We start from the raw sequence: 20,716 nt of genomic DNA on the forward strand, positions 1-20,716 counted from the left end.
GGGTGCACCCACACACTGAGACAATGGGGATGTTCTATTGGGAACTCACCAAGGCCAGCTGGCCTGGGTCTGAAAAAGCATGGGATAAATCCGGACTAGCTGAACATAGCGGACAATGAGGAATACTGAGAACTCAAGAACAATCGCAGTGGGTTTTTGATCCTACTGCACGTACTGGCTTTGGGGGAGCCTAGGCAGTTTGGATGCTCACCTTAGGAGACCTGGATAGAGGTGGGCGGTCCTTGGCCTTCCCACAGGTCAGGGAACCCTGATTGCTCTTCGAGCACATGAGGGAGGGGGACTTGATCGGGGGAGGGGGAGGGAAATGGGAGGCGGTTGCGGGAGGAGGCAGAAATCCTTAATAAATAAATAAATTTAAAAAAAGTAAAATAACAAAAAAAAAAAGAAAGAAAGAAAGAAAGAAACTGGGCCCAGCATGCAGTGCACCAGCATGCATCCAAGTAACTCCTGAGCTCAGATGCCCCGGCCTGGCTCCCTGGAGGACCCGGAGCCCTGGCTGCCACAGTGTTATCATGAGGATGGCTGGTTTGGACAGGTCTGGGTCCTGCTACATTCTCAGGCCCCTGCCGGAGGCCCCTGGACCTGGGCTGGGCAATGCTTGGTAGCACATCTGGGATGCAGTAAGGTGTCCTTGGCTTCTACTGGATGCAAACCAGGACCTGGGGGTGGCGCCAGCACCTCATTCCCAGAAGGGATGGTCTTGGGCTCAGGTGGGCGGAACAGACTGAGAACTGACCCTCCCAGAGACACTTGGGTGTGGTGTCTACTCAATGGCCTCAGAGCTGTGACTCAGACACGAAGCCATTCTAGAATAAGCTTTCTATTAAACATATCAAAACCACATGGGGTGCCGCGGGTAGAACAAGTCCGTGGAAACAGAAACAAGACAGCCTTCCCACCTAAAGCAGTCCTGTCACAATCTGTTCCAGATGGGCTGGGATCTGGGGGGGCCAGGGCCGGCAGAATGGCAGGGACTGGCGCCCAGAAGATGCAGAGGAAGGCATCCCTGACACTGTCCCCTGGGAGGTGTCCGGGGCCGGCCCTGCCCCGCAGACGTCACCTGCGGTAGCGGTACCGCTTGAAGTGGAACCACAGCTGGAAGATGCCATTGGCGAACTGGCAGCGGAAGCCGTGGCGGTGCGAGTACTCCCACTCACGGCTGACAATCTTGAAGGCGATGTCCTCGTAGGGCGGCCCGGCGTGAAAGCGCAGGATGGCGAAGTCGCGGTTGTCCGCGCAGGCCTCCAGGAAGTACTCCGGCGTGGCACGCTTGCGGATGAGGTCGGGGTAGAAGATGTTAAACTTGTAGCCCTGCACGATCTTGGGCGGCGGGTTGTCGAAGTCGTAGTGCGTCTGGTTGTACTTGTTCCACTCGAAGCCCGTGTGCACGCGGTTGAAGAAGCGAGGCTTGCGCGGCCGGTACTTGTCGGCCCACAGGTAGGCGCGCCCACTCAGAGGCATCTCCACGCTGAACTGCGCCTCGTCCTGCCCCATGCCCTCCCGCGCACGCCTGAAGAAAATGTCCTCAGCGCTCTCGCTCGCATCGCCTGTGGGGGGAGGAGGGGTCAGTCGCAGGGCTCCCGGCCCCCACCGGCCCACTTCAGGCTGCCCCTCCCCCGGTGCCTCGCCCCACCTGTGGCCTGGAGCTGCTGGCGGGACAGCTGCAGGCGCTGCAGGTCCTCGTGCGGCTCCAGCACGTGCGCGTCCAGCGGCAGCTCGTGTGGTGTGAGCAGCCGTGGGCTGTAGCGGCCGGCGTCATAGTCTGCCAGGCTCTGCTGGATCAGGTCTTCCTCCATCAGCACCGCCTCGCCATCCGCATCCACCTCCGCCTCCGTGGCTGCTGGAGTTCCCTCGGCTTCTGCGGGGTCCGCTGAGGGTCCAGGGCTGGGAGCTGGCTCCTCAGCTTCAGGGCTGCATGGGGCAGTGGAGGAGGGGTGAGACCCAGATGTGATGTGGGGGGTAGGGCCCACGCCCCGTCCCTGTCTCCCTCCTGCGGGCCCCTCCCTCACCTGTGGGTGGCCGTGGGCTCGGTCTTGAGGATGGGGAACAGCGGTTCACTCTCCACCCCCTGCTCCTGCTTCAGCTTGAACAGCTTTTGCCGCAGAACATCCTGGTGGCGCTCACGGAGCCTGTGGACAGGAGGGTGGTCACCGTCCCAGTCCCCAGGCAGGGCACATTCCCTGTGTGGCCCCAAGTCCAAGCCTCAGGACAACTGTTAGCCAAACTGTCAGGCAGGGGGCGCTGGGGGACCTGGCCTGCTCAGACTGGGGACATCTGGAGTAAGCAAAGCCAGCCAGCAGCCACTGTGTTTAAACTATGGTGCCAGGCATGCCGGAACAGGCGGGACAACTCTCATGACTCTAGTGGAACTGGCCCTGGTCTGGTGGCTCTGAGGGGTGTTGAGGCCAGCAGGGACAGAGCCTCACCTGGCCCTGGCCATGTGTGCTCGCAGCTGCTGCAGCAGGCTCTCCCAGTAGCCCATGTCCAGGTTGGGGCCACCTGCTCGGATCTTGCCCTCGATGCCCTGGAAGATGACCTGCAGCTGGTTGTATGTCTTCCCCTTGAACACCGACTGCACATCGGAGCTGACTGAGGCATTGACCCCCTCCCGGCGCTCACCTGCAGGACGGGGCTGTTCAGAGTGGGCCTGAGTTCCTCCTGCCCGACCTGCTGGGTGCTGCATTCCACCCCAGTCGGGGACGGGGATGATGGGCCTGCCACCCTCCTGAAGGTGGCCTGCCTGGGAGAGGGGTGGCTGGAAGCACAGCTTCCGGGAAGCAGTGTACCCTGTTTAGATCTTAGCCGCCCTGGGACACCAGCAAGCACGGGCCCTAGCAGGGAGGTCTCGGAGCAGCTGGGAAGACGTCTCAAGCTGCTCACCTGGGCCCTTGCCCGAGGCCTCCAGCTTGCGGAGCTTGGCGATCTCATCTTCCGTGATGGTTGTCATGTCCCGCCAAAAGTCCACGTTCTTACCCTGCTCCAGCTCCATGTACACCTGTGGGGTGGGGCCGTGAGGGAGGAGCATCAGAGGAGGAGCAAGGCGCCATGGGGGTGGGGCAGCAGGGGTAGGCAGAGGCAGGCACCTGGATGTCCTCCAGCAGGTCCTCCATGTCCGCCACCGTGAGGCCATTGAGGAAGGTGTAGGGCTCATGCATCTCCACGGCCAGGTCGTCGTCCTCTGCGCTGATGTATTTGGCCAGCAGGTCGATGGGCTTAGCTCGCCCATCTCGGATGCGGATCTTGGAACTGCAGGAGAGAATAGGGTAGCAGGGTCAGGGCCAGCAGCATGATGGAAGATGACCCTAGGGCATCCTCTTGGGACCTGGGAAGAGTTGACTCTGTGTTCAAGCCAAGCAGCCTCAGGCTAACAGGAGCACCAGGACGACGGGACTGAGCTGGGTCCCCAACACCGTTACCCAGGTCTGTGCTCAGACTCCTCACGTGAGCCCTCGTGAGCCCCCTGGAGCACACCCCCCCCCACCACGGTCTTAACAGACTGCAGAGGGTCTGTCTCAGGAGTCCGCATGTCCCACCCCGCAGAGCCAGGGGAAAAGGGGCAGGGTCTGCAACAGAAGCCGCGAGGGCGCACCGCAGCTTGGCCTGCCGCAGGTGGAAGCTGTCCTCCTGCTCCTCCCAGGTCTTGAAGTGCTCCGCCTCCTTCTCCCGCTGCAGCAGCTCCAGCTCCTGCTCCCGCATGGCCTTCTCGCGCTCGCGTTCCAGCCGCAGCTGCTTCACCTTCTGCAGCTCCAGCCGGTTGTCCTCCTGGATCCTCTTGTTGCGTTCCTTCAGCTCTTTCTCCTCCAGGTGGCTGATGCCCTTCTTCTCCAGAGCCTGTGGAAGCAGCCACACCCACTCAGTCCTCACGTCTACTGTGTTGGAGGGAGGACAGCAGAGTGCCCAGAGGTGGCCGTGGGTGCTCACAGGCTGGAATGGGCAGGGCCTCAGGACTGAGACCAAAGCTGCCCTGGATCCCCATGGTCCATGATAGGAGGGTTCCTGGGGTCGGCCCTTCTCCCAGACACAGCCCCAGGAGCCCCACGTGTCACCTGAGAGTTGTGCCCTAACCTTGTGCTTGCCGACGCTTTCAAAGTGTATAAGGACGTCTGGTACCCTGCGGGGCGTCCCCAGGGCTCAGAGACAGCAGCCGGCAGCACAGCTAAGCCTGCTTGGGTGCACGGCAGGCAACGACTTGGGAGCCAATGTACTGGGGGGCACGCTGTGGGGGCTAAGGCTCCAGGAGCCAGGCTGGAGGGAGAGCAGTGCAAAGGCCGTGGGCAAGAAGGGTCCCTCTCCGGACATCACAGCCCCTGGCTGCTGAGCCTGCAGCACCCACCTTGTTCCAGATGAAGGTGCCGAGCAGATTGTTGTCTCCAAAGGGGTTGTCGGTGTTGGTGTAGCCCATGTACTCCTCACCCCAGCCCATCTTCTCCCGCTTCTTGCGCTCCTTAGCTTCCTTCTTGGCTAATCGCCGTGCACGCTTCTCCTCTGGGGTCTCAAAGGCCTTGAGCAGCTCTTCCTGCTGCTTCCGTTCCTCACGCAGCCGCAGCCGTTCCTGCAGGCTCTGCTGCTGGCTCAGGGCCAGGACAGCCGCCCCAGGGCTCCGAGAGCGCTTCCGAGATTCCAAGCTAGATGCCGATGACCCCGGGGACCGCGAGCCCCGTGCCCGCTCCTCACCCGAGTCAGACTGTGAGGACTGGTCCTGTGAGTGCCATCGGGGCGGACGAGGGCTCCGGCTTCGCCTCCTAGACCTCTGCCGCCGGTCTTCTTCCGAATCTGACCTACAGAGGACACAACAAGGTATACTCCACGCCAGCTGCAGCTGGGGCACCATTGTTAGTGTCGAGGTCACAATGACACCTTGAGATACATGCCCTTGCAGTCTCCCAACCGGCAAATCACTCTGACCACACAAACCAGGCTGCCCTGCATGGTACAGCCGCACAAGTCTCACTACACAGCCTACGGCACAGCCACACAAGTCTCACGGCACAGCCACACAAGTCTCACAGCACAGCCTACGGCACAGCCACACAAGTCTCACGGCACAGCCCACGGCACAGCCGCACAAGTCTCACGGCACAGCCACACAAGTCTCACGGCACAGCCGCACAAGTCTCACGCACGGCACAGCCACACAAGTCTCACGGTACAGCCACACAAGTCTCACGGCACAGCCACACAAGTCTCACGGCACAGCCGCACAAGTCTCACAGCACAGCCTACGGCACAGCCACACAAGTCTCACGGCACAGCCACACAAGTCTCACGGCACAGCCACACAAGTCTCACGGCACAGCCGCACAAGTCTCACGGCACAACCACACAAGTCTCAAGGCACAGCCCACGGCACAGCCACACAAGTCTCATGGCACAGCCATGCAAGTCTCAGGCCTGAACAGAGAGCACTGCAGGAGAGCTGTAGGTTGATGGTGAAATAATGTATTCATTTTCTTTTTTAGGCTTTTCAGGTTTTTGTAGCTTTGGCTGACCTTGAACTCATGGAAGTAAAAGTTATGGAATTAAAAATATGTGCCACTGGTTCTTAAGACAGCCAAGTATCAACCAGAGAGAATGGGGGGTTCACAATGCTGGATCATGTGGGCAGAAGAAGCAGCATGAACAAAAGCTCTGGAGCATGGACAGCCATGGGAGCCAATGGGGTGGGGACAAGGGGGCTGACCACCTCCAAGGCTGCGCATTCAAGGTGTGTGTGGGATGGAGTACTTACAATGGTCCTATCAAATAAGAGAAAAGTGGAGGTTGTTTTATTTTAGGTACGTAATTTACATTGCTATGTTAGGAGGGGCATCTCCCTCTACAGCACAAGCTGGTCGTCACCATCCAAAAACGCCCCAGTCTGTGCGGGGAGTTACTGGTGTGTACCATACCATCGAGTCCCACTGAGACGACAGGTCGAAGGAATGAGGCCCAGCGGATGGATTCTCTGACATCCCGGGAACCATGAAAGAGGAAAAAGCACCACCAGATAATATTTTGAGGACACGAGTTAGAATCCCCAGCACCCACAAGAGAAGTTGGATGTGGCTGTTTGTAACCCCAATACTGTATGGGTAGTGTCCTGGTCAGTTTCTGTCAAATGTTATAAACTACAGCCATTTGAGGAAAAGTAACGCCAATTGAACAAAATAACTTAACTATGGAGAAACACAACATGGGGGGGGGGGGTCGAGACAGGGTTTTTCTGTAGCTTTGGTTCCTGTCCTGGAACTCGCGCTGTAGACCAGGCTGGCCTCGAACTCACAGAGCCCCGCCTGCCTGCGTCTCCCGAGTGCCACCGCCGCCCCTCAGCCCCCGGGACGCTCACCTGCGCCCCCGGCTGCGCCGCCTGCGTGCGCGCCGCCTCTCGCGCTCCCGACGCCGCCGGCTGCTCCGTCCATGGCTCCCGCTGCGGCTCCGACTCCGGTGCCGACTCCGGCTCCGCCGCCTCCGACTCCTCCGCCCCGCGGACCGCGAGCGCGAGCGAGTATCGCGACCCATTTGGCGGTCCGCGCTGCGCACGCGCAGACGTAAACAACCAAGGGACGGCACGCCGGGGACTTTCCTTTGCCGCGGCGCGCTTGGAGCTGCCCAAAGTGCGCCCGTTCCCGGAGAGCGCCTTAATCCCTCTGCCCTGAATCTCAGAAACGCCACAACCCGGGTATCTCTTGACTTCTCAAGTTTGGCACGGATGAAGGACTCCGACAGGGTTGCTGTCAGGCCAAGCGGGGCGAATCTCCATTCAGGCGATGAGAGAGACTGACCCGAGGGGGTCCTCGCACCCTAGGGAGCCTGGGAAATCAGGGCTGGTGCACGCGGAAGCGGTTGCAGGGCGGAAGAGGAGTCCGAGTGGGCGGGGCCTTGGCGGAACGGCGAAGAGGTCATAGGAGAAAAGCGGACCGGGTGGGCGGGGCCTGGCGGGCTAGATTGACAGCCGTGGATCTGAGGGCGAGTGGGTACGGGCGGAAGTGGAGTCGCGTTAGGAGTCAGGAGCCTCGGTCGGCGGGGCCTAGGACGCGACACAGACGGACGTGGATCTCAGGGCGGGACCGCTGAATCCAGACTGCCCCGCCCCACCCGGAAGGAGAACGAGAAGGGCGGGCGTAGGGGGGCTGGACTTAGGGGGGCTGGGTAGTCCTAAACCGTGACGTCCCGAAGCCCCGGAGCGCCACCGAAGCCTTCGATGTTCGAGCCCAGCCTGGGGACATGGTCAGGACGGGAGCCCCTGCCGACTCCTGGATGTTGCTGTGGGCCCTGCTCTGCTAGTCAGTGAATGCCGCGCGTGACCCCCCCTGACGTTAACAATCTCTTCCCACCCCAAAGACCCCGGCACACGCTGAAGTCATCGGAGGCGAGCTGTTTATACCCGATTTATTAGAGACCTCAACTTAAAAAGAGGGGCTATGGCAGGTGGGGCGGGAACCTGGGCTGCATACGGATGCTGGCTTCGGCCAACAGCGGCTGCACTGGAGGGACAGGGCCCCGATTGGTGCCGGGGGACACCGTGCTTGGATTGTCACACACCAGACAGCAGGGGCTGAGGATCCGGGACTCCCTCGCCCTGATGAATAAGACACACGAGGTTTGTAGTTTTCAGAATGGATTCAGCAATAAAAACAGGACCGGGGTGAGGGTGTGCGATGCGATTTTTAACCACCGGAGAAAGGAGGTGGGGGCGGGGGACGAAGGACTGCGGAGACAGTACCGTGCCAAGGGACCCCACGGGGAGGGCATATTGCACTGAGGTTGCTGTGGGGCTGGACAAGGGACTTGCTGGGATGTCTGGGGGGGCGGGGAGTACAGAGACGGACCGAGGACACCTCAGCGTTGGAGGTGCCGCTGGTCCTTACAGTACAGTTCACACGCCGTCCACGGTGGGGCGCTAGCGGCCGTTGGAGAGAACAGGATGGGGACACAGGATGGGAGTCACAAATATTATTTACAGATTTTTTTTTTGAGAGGGTCTCATGTAGCCCACGCTGGCCTCCGACTGGACACGTAGGCAAGGATGACCTTGAACTGCTCCTGTCTCCACCTCCCAGGGGCTGGAACCCAGAGCTCCTGCTGCTGCCTGAGCTCTGCCCACTCACCAGCAGCTCCACCTCTGATTTTTTTTTTCTTTCTCTTTTGGTCTTTTCACTCTGTAGCCCAGCCTAGCTTGGAACTTGCCACAGTCCTCCTGCCTTAGCCTTCCAAGACTAGGAATGACAGACGTGACACAATGCTTTCCTGGAGTGGTCTGTGCAGGCTGGAAGTCAGTGGCTCACCACGTGGGTTTTCACTCGCCACTTGCGGGTCCCATCAGCAAGCAACGCAGACCTGTGGAGGGGCTCTGAGACCTAACAAACACGGAACTGTGGCAGGCATCCCTGTCTGTCCCTCCTACTGTGGCCATCAACACTGCAGCAAGGGCTGAGTGGCTCCTCACCCCTCTACTAGCCTGCTGTGGTCCCTGGAAGCTAGCCAGGTCCTGACTCTACGTCCCTGCCGGTGCAACCCAGGGGCCCATGGGTCCGGGCTGTGTACTGGAGCTGCAGCCTGGCTGGCAGCTGGTCCCACTGGACTCCTACCAAACGTAGTGGGTGGAGCATCCATGAAGCAGGGGCAGGAGGTTCTGTACCCAGCATACTACTTCCCAGAAGTCCCATGTGGGTGGAGATGGGGGTGCAGTGGACACGGTTGGCTCTGGTTGTTGTCTTCAGCTAGGGTGAGCCCCACCTGCTCTTCCCAGGGCAGGGCTGCTCTGAAGGGGAATGCCCTGAGAGTCGAGGGGAACCACACCCCCAACTCAGGGCTTCATGGGGATGGGAGGCAGGCAGCGTGGCTGCCCCCAGTCAGTGCCAGGTGTGATTGTAACTGCAGGACATTCGTGCTTTGGGTCATCCTTCCTGTGGCAGTTTGAGAAGATGCGGAAAGTCCACAGGGCATGGCTCGTCCTGGTCTGCTCGGGTCCCAAACCTGAGGTGATGGAGGGGCTCTGCCAAGGCAGCAACAGTGGCCTCGTCCAGCTTAGGAGCACAGATCTGGGACAGCAGGCAGAGGCTCCCGGGCCTGTCCCTTCTGCAGGCCACCATGAGAGCTCTGGAGAGAGTGGTCGCTGGGGCAGGTCCCCAAAAGCAGGAGGCCATGTAGGGCCTGATCAGCCAAGGCCAGCAACTGCGGCCTCTTCCTGGTTTCCTGTCTTCTGTCTCTCTAATGGAAAATCGCTCCTGTGCTCCCTCTCCGTGCAAAAAAGGACCCAAAATAAATAGAAACTCGGGCACTCCGGATGTTGCCGCTCCAACAGGCACAGGTAGCGGCAGATGGTGGCCCAAGCTATCCTGGGATGGCATCTGTCGGTGGGGAGGGCAAGAACGAGGTTGGGCCAGGGCCTTCGGGGTGATGTCGCTGAACTCTGGGCCCCAGTTGGGGTCAAGCGCCTCCAAGAAGTGGCTGGGGTGGCAGAAGGACACTGGGCTCCAGACTGGGGACTGCATAGAAGTTACTGCAAAGACCAGAGGGGCAGGTGAGGGAGGGCGGGCCCAATGGGAACCCCAGCCACCCACTAGGCGTCCAGGTGCAGCCTCAGGGCTGCAGGTGTGGGTGGCCCGGAGGTCAGGCCCAGTTTCCCTGGGCCACCTGGCTGGCACACACAGAGATGCCTGTGCCTAAAGCAGGTGGTGGGGGGAGAGGAGGAGTTGAAGCAAGAGGAGCAAGAACCGTGGCAAGTCAAAGGGAGGAGGGGCTGGGAGAGTCGGGGACAGAGGAAGGGGGGAGTCACCAGGAAGGGAGTAGCTGATAGAGGGGGGAGTCGCCAGGGGAGGGGGAGGAGCTCCGGCCTCGTCCCCCCACCCTGCCTGGGGACTTACTGTGTCGCTCTCCCCGGAGGCGGGCCGCGTGCTATAGTGGAGCGGGGAGTACACCCAGCTCCTCTCGTCGGTGGGCTGTGCAGCGCGTGCAGGAGGGGTGCAGAAGAGCAGGGGGCGAGGAGCAGACAGGCAGAAGGAAGAGACAGAAAGTAAAAGAGGGGGATCCCAACCCTGGGGAGCAGCCGCAACCCCGGTTCCCTTTGTGAGGGGCACCTGCCCCCAACCCTTGGCCCTGGGGAAGCAGCGGTGGCAGCGGAAGCAGTTAGTGAAGCCGGGGTGCAGGAGGGACAGCGGGGTGCGGTGCAGGGGTCTCCTCCTCTCCATGTGTACCCCGATCTGTTCCATTGCCCTGGTCCCCTAGCCTGCTCTGGCCAGTCCCCTGGGCACTGAGACAGTACATGGCCCCTACAGCGGGCTCCCACAGGATCAGAACCCCGGAGAGCCAGCTTGAGCAGTCACCCCGCAGCTGCAGGCTTCACAGTGGCACAGACTAGGAGGAAGAGATCACAGGCCAGTGGCCCTGTCCCAGGCACAAAAGGGCCTCAGGGCAGCATGGCAGATGGATAAAAATCCTGGGGTGATCTCCCAGAGGCCAGGGCCAAGGCCAGCCCGGCAACCGCGCTCTACTTACTGTCTCTTCTGCGGACTGCAGCTTTGCACCCCACCTAGCCACCCCCACCTCTGATGCTGGAGTGACAGGCTGCGCCACATCCGCGCTGTCCCTGCTAGGGCGGTGCTCACTGCTGATGTGGAGGTGACAGCCCTAGCTATGAGGTCCAGACGGCAGCCCAGTCACATGTACTGGGAGGTGACCTAGCAGTAAGTTTGGGGACTGTGGGGACATGGTCTCTCCTCCTGTGAAGTATGCTGCAGAGGGAATGGCAGTAGCGCCAGGATGGGAAGAGGTGTCCACAGGCAGGACGCAGGTGGCTGGGGTCTTCCAGACCCCACCTGCCGCTGCTGTGGGCTCTGATCACAGCGCACATCCGCTCAGGTCGGGGCTCAGCTGACCTCCACTACAGCTATGATTTCCCACAGTCATTTGAGGAGAGAAGGGGTGTGGGGTGCTGTGTTCCGGGAGCCCATCTCCGCGCGTGACGGTCTGTGGTCACTTACAGCGCCTGTGTGGCTCGGTGTCACGGCCCGCAGTTGGTGACGACGGGGAGAGAAAAGCCAGTATCTCCCGTGGGCGAACTGGCCACACAGTGGGCCGGGCGGGAGGAAGGAAGAGAGGAGAGGGCAGAGGATGAGGCGGGAACCAGGCAGGGGAGACAGGTGGGTGGCCGAGCAGGGCTGGTGGGCACAAGCAACTGAAGCAGACGTGTGGGCAGGGTGGCTGCTGGGGGACCCCATTAAGGCCCGAACCTAATTCAGGTTGCAGTCCTAGGTACCGCCAGGTCAAAACCAGCAATGCACGCACACCTTAGCCCAGCATGGGTGACCTCAGGCCTGACTGGGGCTCTCTAGGGCCTGGTGGGGGACGGGGGCCTCAATGGCAAAGCATAGAGACAGTGGGTTAGTTGGGAAGCAGTGAGGGCCTCGGGTGGGTGTGAGGACAACCCCAGGCCCCAGGTGAGATGGCAGGACACTGTGATAGGCCAGCTCACCCAGGGGCTACTGAGGCTCTGACCTATTTACGGGCACAACCCTCTACCATTCTCCCCACGGTGGATGGGTCATGGAGGACCCCAGACCCCTGAGGCCTGGGCTGACCCAGCCTTGTCCATGAGGGGCCAAGTCCCAACTTGCACTGCAGCTATGGGGCCTGTCGCTCCCCGGGTCCCCAGGCCCTACCGCCACACAGAAGCCACGGGGCCTGTCGCTCCCCGGGTCCCCAGGCCCTACCATCACAAACAGAACTTGCCCCCAGAAAGACGTGGTATTCTCATGGGTCCCTGGCTTGCAGGAAACACAGGGCCTCAGTTTTTGCTCAGGTCTCCCCAGGGCCAAAATGGGGCAATGCCCCTGTCACCCACAGCGCCGACACAAGACAGAAGCAGGTGTGACTGTCCACAGGGACCTTGGGGGCCCAAGGGGCTGGGAAGGCTTAGGGGAACTTACAAAATAGATGTCTGTGGAGGGTGCGTCCTCCTCATCCGAGGCCTGGCTGGCGGGCTCAGAGGCCTGGCTGGTGGCATCCACTTCCACAGTGGCTGCAGCCGACGCCCCAGACAGGGGAGCCTCCACTCTGGAGACACAGGGCAGAGGTGGGGTCCTGGTGTCTCTGTGCACACCACACCCTCCCAGCCTTAGCCAGATCGACCAACTCCCTCCCTCCCTCCAGATTAAGGGACCCTGGGTTGTGTGTGTGTGTGGTCAGGAGAGCGGGTGCCGACCCGAAGCTCTCTGTGCTGTCCAGTTTCCACCAAGGCATAAGCACTGTCATCCTTGAAGAGGGACCCAGGAATGAGAAAAATGCCCCCATCAGATTGTTCTGTATACAAGTCTGTGGGACATTTCCTTCATCTTTTAGTGATTTATATATTTATTTTGAAACAGTCTCTCTTCAGAGCCCAGCTCTCCTGGAACTTGCTCTGTGGACCAGGCTGGCCTTGAACTCAGATCCTCCCGTGTCTAAAGGCATGCCTTACTATGCCCAGCCTATGGGGGTGTTTTCTTGATTGACTGATGTGGGAGGGTCCTGCCCACTGTGAGCCGGGTAACCCCAGCAAGGCTGCGTAAGAAAGCAGGCAGAGCCCTAGGAGGCACCTCCATGAGCTCAGTCAGTTCCTGCCCCATTTCCCTCCCGGCAGAGTGTGGAGTGTGGCAGGAGATGAAACCTTCCTCCCCAAGCTGCTTGTGCTCACGGTGTTTATCCCAGCAGCAGAGCCTCGGCCTCCCCAGTGTTGGGGTGACAGGTGTGCACACCCTTGGATCACTGGACCCGTGTCTAACAGCAGCAGGCCTGGGAAGGCGTCCTCCGCGGGGCAACAGTGACAGATACACACATCTTTAGATACGGTAAAGTCATCACCCCTGACCAGGGAAAGCACTCCCTCACCCTGCACCCTGCTCCTGGGGGACCACAATCCCCACGTCACACACTGGCTCCACCTGGACTGTTATCTTCTGTACATCCTCTACGTGGGGCTCCTCCTGGGGCCTGCAGAGAAAAGCCCAGCCTCAGTTTCCTCCCCAACCCCAGAGCCGCCTGCAATTCCTGGTCCCTGGGGGTCCTAGTCTGGGGGCTACGGGGGAGCAGAAGCAGCTTGGATCCTGCTGTGGTCTGTGGGGGTGTCTGCAGCACAAGCAGGTGGCTAAGTGGCCAGCAGCCCACACGCTGGGGAGCTGGGTACTGCTGGGTGTCTGGACCTGAGATGCAGGAGGGTCGGAAGGTTCTGGAAGCCACCAGGCCTGCAGTGTCTGGGGTGAAGCCTGGAGCTCAGTGCCAACGCTGATGCCTTTGAAGGTGGATGGGGACAGGGAGAGGGGGCTCACCGGCCATCCTGGCCCGAAGACTGTGTGCGCCGCCTGTGGGGAAGGAAGAGAGTGACTGGGACCTACGTCAGAGCTGCAGAGACCAGGCAGCCTCTCCTCAAGCTCCACCCACCTGTACCGGGGCTGCTCTGATGTCTCGGAAGGAGAGCGCTCTGGGATGGAGAGGGAAGTGGACGACAGGGTGGTGGCAATGGAGGCCGTGGTAGCTTCTTCAAAGGATGGTGGGGTGCAGGGCAGGAGGTCGGGCCGGCCTGGGGGGAGCAAGTCCAAGCGTTTGGGGTACCGTCCCCCTCCCACTTGCTCAGCCTCAGGGGCTGGCCTTCTTCCTGCTCCTGCCTTTCGGATTCTCCATCCTAGCCCTGTCTGAAGCCCTTAGCCAAGACCACCTGATGCCTGCAAGTGCTCTGCACTGCTCCTCTGCCTCTCGCTACCCCCCAGGCCACCCCGGGTTCCTTGATGCCCAGAGCATAGGCTGACAGGTCACCTTCGTCTTCCAGTGTGGGGTAGCTGCGGGCCCCCCGCAGGTCATACTGCGCCTCTTCTCTCTCACTGGGGATCTGGCTAGCTGAGAAAGCCGCTGTGGGTCCCAGGGGTTTGACCGCCAGCAGGGCACCACGCCCTTTCTTGGATGGAGAGGACTTCAGGGCTGCAGGGCGAAAAGGGCAGGAGTTGGGTGCTGGGGTGGCCTTGGACCCCATGGCTTCCTGGAGGTGACTCTTCCCCTCACTGCTTGCCCCTCTGGATGGCCCCGCCTCATCAGGGCCCCTCAGACATCTTGTGCTGGGCTGTGATCTGGGGAAGTGCTGCCTCTCCGGGCCCAGTGGCCAGGAGCTCACTGGCTGACCCCAGTCAGGGACCCTCCCACAGGCCAGGCTCACATGAACTCTTCCGGAAGACTGTGCTGCTCATGAACTTGAAGAAGCGCTCGGCATAGAAGCTGGGCCGGTGGACGGAGACAGTGTCCTGGGAGGGGGGGGAGTGGAGTCACTGGAGGACACAACACCAGCCTTCTGCCTCTGCCCTTGAGTGTCACCATGATACTGCACCCCAACCTTAGCTCGCACTCTGGAAGCTTCCACTTGCCCCTATCTAGTGACCCCTCGCAGAGTTCCTCTCTCGGAGCCCGGATTCTAGGATTCTATGGGCAGCCTTGAACAAATGAGTAAGAATTCCTGAAGCAGGGCTGTGGCAATGAGGCCCCAGCACTCCTGTGGAGAGCAGGCTGGAGGCCAGCTCTGAGCTGTGGGGTCCTATATGCCCCCTGCCGTCTTGGCCTGGCCTCCCTGGGTGCAGTGACTGAGTGACCGGACAATGTGGATGGCACTCACCCCATCGTGCACGAGGGCCTTCCAGGTGTGTTCTAACTTCTTGATGAACCTGGGGACAAACAGAAGGACTCAGTCAGCCTGCTGCCTGAGGCAGGGCTGGGAGGGACCTGGCCAGGCTGAGCTGACAAGGGCTAGGTCCTGAGGAGGGCAGCCTGAAGGTTATAGGTTGAGCAGGCTGAGGTCAAGGGAGGGAGGGCTAATGGGCGTGAGGGCGAGGTCGGGAGGATGAGGTGGGTGTGGCTACTCTTCCGGGCATGGCCTTTACCTGTAGGACTGCAGGATGTCAATGATTCCGATGTGCAGTAGCAGCCGTTCCCCACGCCCGTTCACAGCCGGGATCCCACCCATCCTGCAGAGAGGCTCAGGATCAGCCAAACATGGAAGACCTGGCCCACAAATCTGGGACTTCCTTCCTGAGGGCCCCGGGGTCCAGGCTGAGCAGACACAGCACACCTCCATGCGCGCAAGCACACTGCACCCATGGCACAGCCGCTGCCTTGCACATCCTAAGCTGCTAATCACAACACACTGGCCACCACGCGGCCCCGTCCAGTTACTGATACCCCTTGATGCCACAGCAGCCCAAAGACCCACAGCTGGAGATGAAGCCCCACCAGTCGGCTCACCTGGTCCCCGCGGGGCCCCACGTAGACCCTACAAAAGCCGAGACGGTCTCAGGGGGGCGGCCTCGCAGGGCCTTTGCTCACCCTTCTCCCTCTACAGGTGACAGAGCCGCAGCCAACAGTCCTCATGCCAAGTCAGCATCACTGGGCCTCATCTCCAAGGCTGTGACTGGCAGCTCTCACCACACTAGAGACTTTGGACCCATAGTTGAGAACCTGAGGGGCGAGGCACCCTCCCTTTCAGGGCCCTGGGGTGGTAGATGAGAAGACAGGGACCTGAAGGTCTCCCGCTGGGTCACTACACAAAGGCCACTGTCCTTCTTTAGACAGAGTCTCACTATGCAGTCTTGGCTGGCCTGGATCTCTTAGATTCCCCGCCCAGCTCCACTGCCCCCTGGAGCCAGGGCCTGTAACTGCACACACAGCCCGTCCGCTGTGGAGATTGCAGGCTGCATGGGTGTGCACAAGATACAGCCCCCACAAGAAAGGTGGACGGGGCCAGCTCTGGGCGCCCAGGGACCCACTTACGTGTCGTCTGTCTCGATGGCCTCCCCACGGGCTGCGCCACCCTGGATGGACTCCATGGCTGTGGAGTACAGGGCCTTCTGTGCCACCGGCCGCTTCTCATCTGCCGTGCTCCGGGCACCTTCGGCCTGGCGCTCCCGCTCCTGTTGGTCGATGTTGTGCACACCCAGCAGGAGGCTATAGTCCATGATCTTGAAGCTCTCTAGCACCTGGCGCCAGGGACATGGGTCAGGGGACTGGTGGCCCAGTTGCCAACCCAAACCCAGCGCAGACCCGCAGCACACTGGGCACAGGAGGGGCCGGGTCTGCCACTCTCGGACCTAGGGCTCAGTGCCCCTGGCAGGGGGGGGGGTCTCCCAGGACTGGAAGCCAGGCGCCTGGTCTGGTTCCTTCTGGGAGTCTGTGAGCTATGGGCAGTGAGAAGACACAGTGCTGACAGCCAGGGGGCCCTTCTAGTCTCTCAAGGACAGGAATTTAGAAACTCCATGCAGGCCTTGTTCAGCACGCGCCTTTAGTCCCAGCAAACGTGAGACAGAGGAAGGGGGATCTCTGTGAGTTTTACATCCAGCTTTGTCTACAGAGCGAGTTTCAGAACAGCCTGGGCTACAGAGCGAGAGCCTGTCTCAAAAAAACCCCACGCTGGGTGGTGGTGGCGCAGGCCTTTAATCCCAGCACTCAGGAAGCAGAGGCAGGTAAATCTCTGAGTTCGAGACCAGCCTGGTCTACAGAGCGAGTTCTAGGACAGGCTCCAACGCTACAGAGAAACCCTGTCTCGAAAAAACAAAACAAAAGAAAATTGTTTTGCCTTATTTTTCAGATAAGGGTTCATGTAGTCCATGCCAGGCTCAAACTCGCTATGCAGCTCAGGCTGACCCACCTGGTTTCTGCGGCAGTGGGATGGACCAGGGCGTCAGCATGCAGGGCAGAGGCCCTGCCCACTGAACCCTGCTAAGCTCTTGTCTCTTGGTGTGTGACATTGGGGAAGGAGGCTCCAGTGCTAGCTAAGTGCCAACCACTGAGCTAATCTCAGCCCTGCCTTCATTTTTAAAAGAGGCTCTAGTTAACCTACCCAGGCATTTACTAATTCCCAAGCCTGAGTGATCGATCCTCCTGCCTCAGGCTGTTGTTCGTGCAGGGACACAGGAGTCACCAGAGAAAACTGGTTCCACTCTTGAGCCTAGCAGGGCAGCTCAGGGTGAGGAGGCCATGTTTACCAGGCAGTCACGCTGCAGGGTCTTAACCAGGGCACCAAAGGTGTCAGCGTCCAGCAGCAGCCCCTCAGGCATGTCCTGCATGAAGTCCAGGTCCTTGTAAGTGGGCAGGCTCTTCTCCTTTTCCTTCTTGCTCGCCCTGCGCTTGTAAGTGGAGCCCTTGAGGTCAAATTTGAGGTGCATCTTGACGACCCGGGGCAGCACATTGTTCATGACCACCACACGGATGTTCTTGCCACCCGACTGCACGCAGTACAGTCCGTAGAACTTGGGCAGCAACGTGCGCGGGTTCTGGTTGAGGTTCTGCAGGGCAAGGCGACAAGGAGCTAGCAAATGGCCGTGGACCCCCATGGTCAGATCTCAGAAGAGTGGGGGGCACATGCCATGATTTCCCAACCATCCACCCCGATCACACCCCCACTCTTCTCTTCTAATGTTTCTGGTTTGTTTTTGGGTTTTTTTGGGGGGGTTTCAAGACAGGGTTTCACCAGGCGGTGCCCCACACGCCTTTCATCCCAGCACTCTGGAGGCAGAAGCAGGTGGATCTCTGTGAGTTCGAAACCAGCCTGGTCTACGGAGCAAGTTCTAGGACAGGCTCCAAAGCTACAGAGAAACCCTGTCTCAAAAAAGAAAAAAAAGGTAAAAGATAAAAGAAAAAGAAAAAATACAAGACAGGGTTTCTCTGTGTAGCCCAGGCTGACCCCAAACTCATAGCAATCCTCTTGTTTCTGCCTCCCGAGTGCTGGGATTAAAGATGTCTACTACCAACCGACCAGCTCTCATCTAGTTCTAATTTTTATATTTTTGTGCATGTGTATATATGCATGCTGTATATGTATATGTGTATATATGCATGCTGTATATGTATATATGTGCATGTATATATATGCATGCTATATATGTGTGTATATGCATGCTGTATGTGTATATATGCATGTTGTATATGTATATGTGCATGTGTAATATGCATGGTGCATATGTATGTGTACATATATGTATATGCATGCGTATATATGCATGCTATATATGTGTGAATGCATGTTGTATATGTATATGTGCATGTGTATATATGCATGCTGTATATGTATATGTGTATATATGCATGCTGTATATGTATATATGTGCATGTATATATGCATGCTATATAAGTGTGTATATGCATGCTGTATGTGTATATATGCATGTTGTATATGTATATGTGCACGTGTATATATGCATGCTGTATATGTATATGTGCATGTGTAATATGCATGGTGCATATGTATGTGTACATATATGTATATGCATGCGTATATATGTATATATGCGTGCTGTATATGTATATGTGCATGTGTATATATACATGCTGTATATGTATGTGTGCATGTGTATATATGTATGCTGTATATGCATATGTGCATGTGTATGTATATATGCATGCTGTGTATGTCTGGTGTCCACAGAGGCCAGAAGGGGGCACAGGCAGCTTTGAGAGCCAGCCATGTGTTTGAGAATTCAGACTGCTTCTCTGAAGAGCAGCCAGTGCTCTTAACCACTCCAGTCCCCATTATCTTTGTTTGTTTATTTACTTTTGGTTTTTGTTTTTTTGAGACAAGGTTTCTCTGTAGCTTTGGAGCCTGTCCTAGAACATGCTCTGTAGACCAGGCTGGCCTCGAAGTCACAGATTCACTTGTCTCTGCCTCCTGAGTGCTGGGATTAAAGGTGTGGCCACCACCCGGCATTTGTTTATCTATTTAAGAAAGGTCTCATTGTGTGGCCCTGGCCAGCCTGGACTCACTCGTACACTAGTCTGACATTTAGCTAAGAGATCCTGAGAGCTGGGACTGGAGCTGTGGGTGCCACATGCACACATTTTACTTTGAGACAGGTCCTCACCTGGCACTTGTCCTGCCTCAGCCCTGACTCCAGTTTGTGTACCCTCTCCTTGCCATTTCTGTCTGTGCACATGTGCATCTGACCGCATGCCACAACACACACGTGGAGGACAGAAACCACTTCTTTCCTTACACCGTGTTTTCCTGCATGCCACTCAGTGTGGCAGGTGGGGACGGGGCCTCTCCCTTGAGCTGCCCTCAGCCCCTGCTCTAGTCTCTTTCAAGGTCAGAATTCCCAACCGTCCCATCACAGACACACAATGGCAGGCTCAAGACATCTGGGGTACCATCCTGGGTACCATCCAGTCTAAGAATGACGCTCCAGAACTGAGTCGCACTCCATGTTCGGCTACCCAAGGTGGTCATAGTCAGGCCCCTGACCTGGGCTGAGAATCTGGTGCACTCTGACTCAGTCCTGTCTGAGTTCCTGGGTGAGTGGAGCAGTGGGGAGCCAACCACTGCCAGTGGCCTTTTACGATGGGGTCTTCTCCTTTGTGCCCATGACTCATACCTCCCCCCCGCTTGGGGCCTACAGTCAGTTCTGGAAGGTGCCGCCCCGCCCACCCGCACGCACCATGTAGTAGCCGGGCAGCAGCTTCTGCAGGAACTCAGCCTCCTTGTGCATGACCGTCTTGATGATAAACTCGTCGTCGCTGGTGACGTAGAAGACAGAGCCGCTGGCACCGGGGTTGGAGAGTTCGATGAGTGGCTCATTGCACAGCGAGTACTGGGGGCAGAGGTGGGCGTGAGCAGCTGAGGGCTGTAGCCTCGGTGGGCCACACGGTGTGTGATGGGTCTGGGCCTATTCCCGTTGGCACCTCACTCCCTCCTACCTATTCACCACCTGGAACCTCAGCATGACTGTGAGCCACCTGTCTGTCCCCAGAGGCAGGGACACTCACACCTGGCTGTATTACTCTCCCACACTGCTGGCCCCTGAGTGTCACGGTGACTGAGTGGTCAGGACCCTGGGAACCCAGGTGCCCGTCCTGTGTCTGTCCACTGTAAACCAGGCCGGGCTCACTTCCCACAGGGCCCCTCAACCAAGGCTTCTCAGGGCAATGAAGCCCAGCCGCTCTCTATAGATGACTCTGCAGCCTACTGGAGACTGTGCCCAACTCAACAGGAGCCAGCAAACAAGGATTGTGAAAGGGACCAGGGATGCACAGCCTTGAGGAGGCCCATGGGTGGCAGCATCAAGGCAGACCCCATGGCTGAAGACTTGGTCCCCAGTATGCTCATGGGTGGTGGTGGAGCCTAGGAGGTACATCCTTAAAGGGGCCATGGGCACCCAGGGGAGCCATACACTCCAGGCCCTGGAAGGTGGCACGCAGCTGCTGTTCTCAGCACCAGCCCAGGGCCAGTTTGTTACTTGGCGATGCTGACTGATACACTTACCAAATAATCGTCTGGCCGGATGCCAAAGAGTTCCCGGAAGTAACGGAAGGCAACAGGTGCATAGGTCTTGAAGCGGAAATCCTGGAAGTGGTGGGCAGGGGTGAGGTTGCTCCCTTCGCTGCGGAGGAGGACGCAGGGGGATGGCTGTGAGGGATGGTGGCTTTCTGCAGTGACTCTCCCCATTAGTGCCACTGTGCACATGGAGGTCAGAGGTCAGCCCCCTTCACCTTATTTTCTGAGACACTGAGCCCAGAGGTCACTGATTTGGCAGTGAAATCTCCGCCTCCCCTGAGCTAAATTATAGACATGTACCAGGACTGGCTGGAGTGGTTTTGCGGCCCCAGAGGCCAGAGAGGCTTGCTTACATGGTGGCTGTGTGACCTGCAGCCCTTCCCTGTCTCACTGGAGCCCATGACAGTTCCCAGGGCAGAGATGGTCAGAACAAGACAGCTA

General features: G+C 58.8%; 2 protein-coding genes across 4 annotated transcripts in view; both read right to left on the reverse strand.

The window, feature by feature from the left end:
• Positions 1 to 831: 831 nt before the first annotated feature.
• Cactin (cactin, spliceosome C complex subunit) lies at positions 832 to 6,549 on the reverse strand. The gene is made up of 9 exons (XM_075975365.1): positions 6,347 to 6,549; positions 4,355 to 4,799; positions 3,611 to 3,852; positions 3,105 to 3,267; positions 2,902 to 3,016; positions 2,448 to 2,640; positions 2,031 to 2,150; positions 1,655 to 1,932; positions 832 to 1,568 (listed from the first exon to the last, which is right to left on the reverse strand). Exons 1-9 carry the CDS (start codon positions 6,517 to 6,519, stop codon positions 1,078 to 1,080), a joined length of 2,220 nt encoding a protein of 739 aa, XP_075831480.1. The 5' UTR covers positions 6,520 to 6,549; the 3' UTR covers positions 832 to 1,077.
• Positions 6,550 to 7,375: 826 nt separating this feature from the next.
• The window catches only part of Pip5k1c (phosphatidylinositol-4-phosphate 5-kinase type 1 gamma), a 28,294-nt gene continuing 14,953 nt past the window's right edge, over positions 7,376 to 20,716 (reverse strand). Inside the window, exons 5-19 of one of the 3 annotated variants that reach the window (XM_075975359.1) lie at positions 20,264 to 20,381; positions 19,440 to 19,592; positions 16,995 to 17,294; positions 15,784 to 15,989; positions 14,898 to 14,981; positions 14,633 to 14,681; positions 14,183 to 14,267; positions 13,789 to 13,950; positions 13,417 to 13,555; positions 13,305 to 13,337; positions 12,868 to 12,969; positions 11,928 to 12,054; positions 10,983 to 11,060; positions 9,867 to 9,941; positions 7,376 to 9,502 (exon numbers count right to left, since the gene is read on the reverse strand). In XM_075975359.1, coding sequence (XP_075831474.1) covers positions 9,500 to 9,502; positions 9,867 to 9,941; positions 10,983 to 11,060; positions 11,928 to 12,054; positions 12,868 to 12,969; positions 13,305 to 13,337; positions 13,417 to 13,555; positions 13,789 to 13,950; positions 14,183 to 14,267; positions 14,633 to 14,681; positions 14,898 to 14,981; positions 15,784 to 15,989; positions 16,995 to 17,294; positions 19,440 to 19,592; positions 20,264 to 20,381 — 1,714 coding nt within the window. In that variant the 3' untranslated portion in view covers positions 7,376 to 9,499. The remainder of the gene's footprint in view (positions 9,503 to 9,866; positions 9,942 to 10,982; positions 11,061 to 11,927; positions 12,055 to 12,867; positions 12,970 to 13,304; positions 13,338 to 13,416; positions 13,556 to 13,788; positions 13,951 to 14,182; positions 14,268 to 14,632; positions 14,682 to 14,897; positions 14,982 to 15,783; positions 15,990 to 16,994; positions 17,295 to 19,439; positions 19,593 to 20,263; positions 20,382 to 20,716) is intronic. The other 2 variants (XM_075975360.1, XM_075975361.1) reach the window with 2 other exon arrangements.

The sequence above is a fragment of the Microtus pennsylvanicus genome, chromosome 6 (assembly GCF_037038515.1).
Source record: "Microtus pennsylvanicus isolate mMicPen1 chromosome 6, mMicPen1.hap1, whole genome shotgun sequence".
NCBI classification, from domain to species: domain Eukaryota; kingdom Metazoa; phylum Chordata; class Mammalia; order Rodentia; family Cricetidae; genus Microtus; species Microtus pennsylvanicus.

Bases quoted from the DNA above. Each gene is read 5' to 3' on its own strand.
- Cactin (XM_075975365.1), bottom strand. From the start codon at position 6,519: ATGGGTCGCGATACTCGCTCGCGCTCGCGGTCCGCGGGGCGGAGGAGT. The intron at 3,268-3,610 runs GTGCGCCCTCGC...TCTCTCCTGCAG, and splicing joins CTGCGGCAGGCCAAGCTGCG to TTCCAAGATCCGCATCCGAG. The intron at 1,933-2,030 runs GTGAGGGAGGGG...TGCCCCATGCAG, and splicing joins GAGCCCACGGCCACCCACAG to CCCTGAAGCTGAGGAGCCAG.